An 8,690-nucleotide genomic window follows, 5' to 3' on the forward strand; every position below is an offset into this window, starting at 1 on the left:
TATGAAACATTCCCAGCCACAATTTCAAAAAGCTGTTATTATAGGATTCTTGGAAGGCTTCCAATAAAAACACACCAGGATATACAGGTGATACATATGAGAATATGAGCGGCCCCGTCATTTGTAGCTCAACATCAAAACATAAATCTGTCCAGACATGCTCAACTCCTGAGCAGCTACAACAAGCTTTACTGCCACAGGGTTACTCTGCAGTGTCAAAGGAACCAATGCTTTGTAACCCAACACAGCCGCCTGTAGTCAAATCAGGGACAAGGTCAACAGCATTCAAATAAAGTTCTAGAACACGGCTGGATGTGGGAAGACTTCTGCAACAAATTAATTTGTACGGGTTACCCGTGTAGTCACCGCCTGACATACTTGAGGTCTCCAATTTATACAACTCTGAAACGTCTGAAGGTTTCTGCTTTATAGCTCTTGGAGAACTATGAGGTGAGTGCTTTTCACTCACCTCATAGTTCTAGCGGACCTGTGACAATGAGACTGTCACAGGTCGGCTCAGTAGATCAGGAGGTGCGCAAACACATACCGGCGTGGGAGGTGAGCAAACACGTGCCGGCGTTCGCTCACCTCTCGATCCTGTCACGGCTCTCTGCCGTGGCAGGGGAGGGGCTGGATTCCCCCCTCCCTGCTCCGATCCTCCAGCGTTGACTGGCGGAACGGATGGGGGGGGGGGGCTACAGCTGGCTCAGTCAGGCAGCTGTCAGTCACGCAGCTGGGCGGATCCCGGCATAATTGTCGGGATCCGCTTCAGCGTCTCAGTATACCGCAGAATACTGAGCCTAGGGTGACTGGAGGATGCTAGTTTGTGTCCTCCCGTCACCCTAAGGAGAACTATGGGGAAAATAATTAACCCCATAGTTCTCCTTTAAGGCTGTGACACACTGCACGCGAAGCAGCGCGGGGCGGTGGCGCGCTGCCTTCGCGAGCAGTGTGTCATGTAATTTTCTCCTCGGCACGTTAGCTTGCGAGAACTCACGTAGCTGAGCATGCCGAGATAAAAAATTTAATCTTCACCATTCGCGTAAGCATGCGACGTCTGGCTGGTTGTTACGCACAAGCCGATTTGCTGAAGGTGCAGTCAATCATGTGCCTGCACTCAGTTCACACACTGCACGCAAAGCTCCGTGCCGGACAGCTTTGCTTCGCTCCGCACGGCTTTGCGTGCAGTGTGTCACAGGCTTTAGGCCCCGTTCACACCAGGGCCGCTCGGTCGTGCAGATTTGTCCGCACTAAACCGTTGACATGAACGATCCCATACATTCCTACGGGGACCGTTCAAGCATTCGCACAGCTCTGCGCGATGCGAACCACCTGCCACCCGAAATGCTCCCCGAACTTTTTTTTTTGCGCTGATCAGAGCGGACTTCATATAGACTTGAATGCAAAACACGGTGATCAGCGCGATCAGTGTTTTTAATTGCGTTTCAGCGCAATTAAAAATGCCAAAACCGTCCTTATAAAATTTGCGCGGAACCCCGCTGAAACGCATCCGCCCTGGTGTGAATCCTTCCAATCTAATATAAAATGATAGCCCTGTAGTGTAATGCCGCTGTCTGGCCGACCATATAGGCCTCTGGAGCTCCCCTATTTGAGAGGCCTCAGATAAACTCCTCCTGCCACGAAGTTTCCACAGACTATCATACATCAGTGTAGGAAGGTTTGTAGGAGGAAGGAAACTAAGGACATCGCATCAAGACTAATGCGAGACAATTTAAAAACACGGAAACCAAAAACCTTCTCGCCCCAAGCTGGCAATACACTGCTCAAATTCCAGGAGTCCCGTCGGCGATCCGGCGACGTCACCGGACTCCTCCCCCTCTTCCCTTCGTTAGCTGACGAAGCCACTTCTGCCGGTGAGTTTGCCCAAGAAACTTTCTGTACGAGCGCCAGCCAAGGCATTGGCCTATACACATACAGCACATCAATGAAGTAATAAACTGAACTAGGATCACACTAATCCAGCATTATTATTCTGAGTTGCCCCACTCAAGCGGCGGCCATATTGAGTGGGGCACGTGAGATTAATAACGTGCTGGATTAGTGTGATTCTAGTTCATTTTATTACTTCATTGCTGTGCTGTATGTTTATAGGCCAATGTAGCTGGATCTCTATGTGCGTTATAATTAATCGCTTTAAAAAAAAAAAATTCGATGAATCGAACATTTTAATCATTACCAGCCCTAGTTCTGAAACTTCTCAGCTGAACAGTGACTGCAGCTAATCAGCTCAGGTATTCTGACAGCAGCATATCCAGCGCTGTCAGAATACAATAGTCCAGCGAGGGGAGGGATTCCCCCATCCCCACGGTTTAGCTTGGATAGGGAAATTAAGCATTTGTTCTCATTCAGGGCTAGTTCACACCAGCCCCAGTGAGTCCTGGTCCAATTTGTGCCGGAACGCACTGTGTGTGTTGTAAAGTAGTCATCGCTCCAAGCTCACTCCCCTGATGGATTACAATCTTACATTTAGTTTACTAATGTGTATTAAGATTGTAGTCCATCACGGGAAGGAGTTTGGTAGGGCTGCAACCAACTAATCGATAATGAGAATAGTTAACTATTTTCATTATCGATTAGCTGTTTGGATCTTCTAGCTCTCTCCTCCACGCTGGCAGGAGGGCACAGCAATCAGTGGGCAGGTGCAATAGCCAGCCTGCTATTGCAGTTTAAAATGGCCAATAGCAGGCTGGCTAGCGCACCCACCCACTACCTGCTGTATTTACATTCAGTTGCCGTCTGGCCGACACCGCAGCCACGCCCTCCGGCCGCAGTGCGACTGCCTGCACCAGAACACGTGACACACCCGTGCCTGCGTTCCAGTCCTATGCAGTCCGAAAAAATGCTGCAAGCACTATTTTTTTCTGACCGCACCGGACCAGAACGGCTCCATTTACCCGACGTGACCCCGTCTTTTATATTTTACCCAAAAAATTGGGGTGACAATAAATCTTCCACAACATTTCATAGAGAAACAGTTTTTTTTCCCCAAAAAAATTTAGGGTATTGTTTGTTATATAGTAAAAAAAAAAAAAAACCCCGGTGGTGATTAAATACCACCAAAGGAAAGCTCCATCTGTCCCCCCAAAAATATGGTATAAAACTTGTTTCAGTACGGCGTTACATGACGGAATAAACGTCAGTCAAAGTACCGCAGCGCTGAATACTGAAAAATGGCCTGGCCAGGAAGGGGGTTTAACACCGCGGACTTGAAGTGGTTAAAGCTGAGCACTTCTAGGTTCAGTCTAAAGAAATGCAGTTCCCTATCCTGAAATGATGGCCAGTGCTCCCGGGATCCCAGAGGAACCCAGAGAGTCCTGAGATTGAGAGGCAGGCAGAAGGGTTCGGGGGCTGGCGTTTCTATGTTTGTGGGCCCCTGGATGCCCATCAGGCCCTAGGAACCTTGTGGGTGATTTGATGCCAATATGTAGGTGGATGTACCTTTCTTTAACAATACAGGGATCTAAGCAGCAAAAACACAGCAGCTACTAGAAAAAGGCTTCACCAAAAATACTCACAAGACTCACACTATGACCGGACCATACATTGAAGGACACTGCCTCCAACATACACTGAAGATTCTGTGCAGAATAGAACCCTTACGTTCAAATCACTACACACTTTTATCTTGCTTCAGCTGATCTGCAGCCATCGGTTGCACAGCGGTAGTTGTAGAAGAGCAATGAACGCTTCTTACATTATATCAGCAGTTGTGGTGTGCATGTAACGCAGCAACCCAGGAAGTGAAGCAAGTCCCTGAAGTAGTCATTAAACAGGATGATGCAACCCCTGGTTCTCACTTTTGTGGATGGTGACTAATGCAGTCTCCGTACCTCTAGTGTCTCATTTACATCTTTCCATCAATGTAGATGGGGACAGATTTGCTCATTACAGACTCGGGTTCTGCTTTAGATTCGCTACACAATGCAAGTCTATGAGATTCCGCCAACTCACAATGTGATGCCTGTGTAGCTCATAGTTTATTTGAAACACTTTTTAAGAGCGTAATTGTACAGCGTTAGTAAAGGCATCATCCAGTATCTATTTAGATATCTCCATATTTAATCTCCCTGGCGCTCTGATTATCTTAGTATTTTTTTACTGTTGAATTTCCCGCCTGTTCCGCCCCCTTGCGACGCGGCGCTCGCAAGGGACGGAAACCGGAAGACGGATGCCGGCCGGAGGACACAGCGGGGCTCGTATGGACAAGGTAAGTGACGCTAAAGTGTAATCCCGAGTGTGGCTCGGGGGTTACCACTTTTGGTACTGAAAATTTACCCCGAGCCACACTCGGAATTACCGCCAGGAAGGTTAAAGGAGATCAATGATGTGAGTGATTTCCACTCATCCTCATAGTTAGAGCCGACCTGTGACAAAGAAGCTGTCACAGGTCGGCTCTATCGATTGGGAAGTGAGCAGCAACATGCAGCCGATTTTTTTTTTTTTTTTTCTTTAACCAGTTGACATCCGCGGTGTTAAACCCCCTTCCCATCCAGGCCATTTTTCAGTATTCAGCGCTGCGGTACTTTAACTGACATTTATTCCGTCATGCAGCGCTGTACTGAAATTAATTTTATACCCTTTTTTGGGGACAGATAGAGCTTTCTTTTGGTGGTATTTATTCACCACTGGGGGTTTTATTTTTTTACTATATTAAGGAAAAATTACCGAAATTTAAAAAAAAAAACAGTTTCCCCTATATTAAATGATAAAACATTTATTATTACCCAATTTTTTGGTAAAATATAAAAGATGGGGTCACGTCGGGTAAAAAGACACTAAACATGTCAAGCCTTAAAATTGCGTGCGCGCGCGAAACCTCAAAAAACGATAATACCCAAAATTGGCCATAGGCGACGCTTTAAAAGCTGTTACCGCTCATCAGTTTAGTGTTATCAGTGATTGATGGCCCTAAAATGATTGCTCTCACTGCGACGTTCGCGGCGATATGTAACATGTGTAGCGCAATTGTAATTTTTGCGCGCTGGGGCACCGGACGCGTATTTACGTTTATAGGCGCGTAAACGTGGGGGTGGGGGAGTTAAACATTTTGGGGGGGTTTTTTCCCCTTTTTTTATATGTGGCTTTTATTTTATTTTATTTTTTTATGTGTTACTTTTTTTTTTTTTTTATTTATATTTTTTTTTTGCACTTATTGTTATTGCTATTATATAGGGGGATAACAACCCCCTATATAATAGCAAAGGCACACTGACAGGTCCTCTTTATGGAGATATTAGGGGTCTCTAGGACCCCTAATATCACCTATGGACCCCAAAAGAAGCTGAAGAAGCAGATCTCTGGCAATAGCCGCCAGATGACTGACAGGTGAATGCGGAAGTGATGTAACACACATCACTTCTGCATTCACAGCCCGGACGGAGATCAGCAAGGAGCTGATCTCTCGTCCTCCTACTCCTGACGCCCTCGGAGCCGCCAACGAGCACATATAGGCGATCGGCGGGCTATGGACCCGCTGATCGCCTATATGTGAAACACCCGGTACCGGGTGTTCGCATTGGACGGGTCTTTTCTGCCCGTGCGTGCCCGCCAGGGGGCGCGCGCGAGCAGAAAAAAATTGCCGTCTGGAGACGGCAACCCGCAGATGCAGCAGTGCCGTCCGTCCGTTTTTTTACTACGGGCGGACGGCAAGAGGTTAATCGAAAAAATGTGTACAAAAGTGTCTTGTTTTTCTACACAATTTTTTGCAATCGCACTGTACTGGAACGCATTGCATTACCGTATGTTTACACTGTGGGTGGGAAGCGCGTTTGGGATGCCATTGAACTGAAGGCACTGCAACACACCTCTCGCAGAAGAATGCGTCAGGCCGAAACCAAAAATTACTTTTCCCACCTTTTACAATTGTTTTTTTAAATAATTGTATTATAAGGCGCTTGAATAGCTTCAGCTAGGGAATGATGGCTGCCAGTGGAAAGATTACACAGACGGCAACTGAATGTAAATACAGCAGCAGGTAGTGGGCAGGCCAGCCTTCTATTGCCCAATTGAATTGGCCAATTCAAACTGCAATAGCCAATAGCAGGCTGGCTATTGCACCTGCCCACTTCTCGCTGAGCCTTCTTCCCAGCATGGAGGAGAGAGCTAGGGGGATCCAACCAACTAATCGATAATGAGAATAGTTGACAACTAGTCTCAGTACTGATTGTTATTATTAATGAATCGATTAGTTGGTTGCAGCCCTAGCAATGAGGAGTATAGTATACACAGCACAAGGGATATAGTGGAGTGGTGTGGTTTTAAAGAAGAACTCTGGGCATTTAAAAATAACCTTTGCACTGGGGCTACCCCCTCATTGGGGGGGGGGGGGGGAAGGGGGGGGGCAATAAGAGTCTATGGCTGAATAGGAAAGGTGCAGCCCCAAACCTACCGACCAGGCTCCCCATCTTCACATGACACTGACATACACTCACTGGCCAGTTTATTAGGTACACATGTTCAACTGTTCATTAACACAAATATCTAGTCAGCCAATCACATGGTAGCAACTCAATGCATTTAAGTAGGGATGCACTGATACCGAGCCTTTGGGGCGAGTACTCGTACTCGCCCAAATCCCCCAATATCTACCCCAAAACCAGAACTGCCGGTCAGAGGGAGATTCCCTCTGACCGGCAGTGTTGCGGGGTAGCATGGAGCTGGTTTTCTGGCCAATCAGGAAGCCAGGCGGCAAGACATGGCCCACCACGCCGTGAGGGAGCGTGAATACGGTGTTCTTTCGATAGAGCACCGGCTTCCCAGGCAATCAGGAAGGGTTCCTGATTGGCCAGGAAGCCGGGCCCATCTTCATATGACACCCATATATAGTACAACCCCTAAAAATATAGACCAGGCTCCCCATCTTCATATGACACCCATATATAGTACAACCCCTAAAAATATAGACCAGGCTCCCCATCTTCATATGACACCCATATATAGTACAACCCCAATAATACAGACCAGGCTCCCCATCTTCATATGACACCCATATATAGTACAACCCCTAAAAATATAGACCAGGCTCCCCATCTTCATATGACACCCATATATAGTACAACCCCAATAATACAGACCAGGCTCCCAATCTTCATATGACACCCATATATAGTACAACCCCAATAATACAGACCAGGCTTCCCATCTTCATATGACACACATATATAGTACAACCCCAATAATACAGACCAGGCTTCCCATCTTCATATGACACACATATACATACATACATACATACATACATACATACATTAGGGTTTGCGCCCCTCCGAGATTCACCCGGACAGACCAGTTGTGTGGTGGGTGGGTGCCCAAGTGCCCCCCAGACACAAGACACTAAGTGCTGATACCGACAGTTAAAATGTTTTGACAGAAGAGACTGCTGAGGTCCACAGCACACGTGGAACTTCAGGCAGCCGCAAGTGCCTGAAGTGGCATCCAACTGTAAGCCATGGGCGCCTATAAACAGGTACCGACCCGCTCATCTTCTCCTCCGTCTTCCTGACACCACGCTGCACGCCTCCGGACCCCTGGTGAGACACCGCACAGCCCACACAGCACTCTTGAAAGCCTGCATAACCCACCTGAGACCCCACACCGCCACCTGAGAATCTGCACAGCCCACCTGAGAATCTGCACAGCCCACCTGGGAACCCGCACAGCCCACCTGGAGACATCAGGGCACCACCACAGAACAACAGAGTATGTAGCTATATAGTATGTAGACAACCCTTCATATATAACGTACAACCCCCATAATACAGAGCGGGCTCCCCATGTTCCTATGAAGCTCTCACCTGATGATCGCTTCCCCAGGCTGTAGCAGGGAGCCCAGCAGTAGAGTCCATGTCAAAAGAGCCTCCATAGCAGTCCGGGGTATTAGCAGCGCACACACCGATCTTCCTCCAAGTACTCTGCTCAGGTCATAAGATGTCTCATCAACACACGTGATGTGTCAGCTGACCCGGCTGTCAGCCGACTAGGACAAAGGCGAAAACAGCAGACTAGACGTTTCCGCCTAGCCCTTCACTGCCCCCTAGTGGTCCCTGAAACCATAAGAATATTCAGAACTGAAACAAATAATCTGGCTGAAGTCCCAGTTATTCTAATGTTTTTGAGGTGTAACTCCAGACAGAATTATGCTTTTAGTTTTTAATAAAAGGGAGAAGGATATGAAGCTCTCACAGCTTTTTATTGCCGTCTTTGTTACTTCTGGAAAATCTCACTTCCTGTTTCTGTGACAACCTTGACTTCTCACTCTGTCTCCAGTGGGGCCAAAATTTACAGGAAGTGAAAATCCGCTGTCTTTTTTTTGGTAATCTGTCCCATTAGGGAGGTTTCCCTTCACTTCCTGTCCTGTAGACAGGAAGGTCTGGTGGCAACTGAAAATTTTAGATGTCCCCTCACTTTTATTCCCGGTGACACTGGTGATCTGGACAAACTAAAAGAGGAAATCTCCTTAACGGGACAAAGACAATAACAAACGTGACAGTTGTTCTAACCTCTCTGTCCTAATCTAAAAAAGGATTTTTGTGAGCTGTGTTAACACACGCTCGTGTCACGCTTCAGTTTGCGTTAAGTCAGCCTATTCTTTTCGAATGAGCTTGTAAACACATGAACAGAGGAAAAAAAAAGGACACGCTGCTTTTTTTTCTTCTGATGTGGCACCACCT

General features: G+C 47.2%; 1 protein-coding gene across 1 annotated transcript in view; it reads right to left on the reverse strand.

Moving 5' to 3' along the window:
- Positions 1-7,897, reverse strand: part of LOC108790987 (cathepsin D-like) — a 26,648-nt gene extending 18,751 nt beyond the window's left edge. The window contains exon 1 of the mRNA XM_018561346.1: positions 7,815-7,897. Coding sequence (XP_018416848.1) covers positions 7,815-7,882 — 68 coding nt within the window. The 5' untranslated portion in view covers positions 7,883-7,897. The remainder of the gene's footprint in view (positions 1-7,814) is intronic.
- Between the last annotated feature and the right edge of the window lie 793 nt (positions 7,898-8,690).

The sequence above is a fragment of the Nanorana parkeri genome, unplaced genomic scaffold (assembly GCF_000935625.1).
Source record: "Nanorana parkeri isolate BGI_ZX_2015 unplaced genomic scaffold, ASM93562v1 scaffold518, whole genome shotgun sequence".
NCBI lineage: Eukaryota > Metazoa > Chordata > Amphibia > Anura > Dicroglossidae > Nanorana > Nanorana parkeri.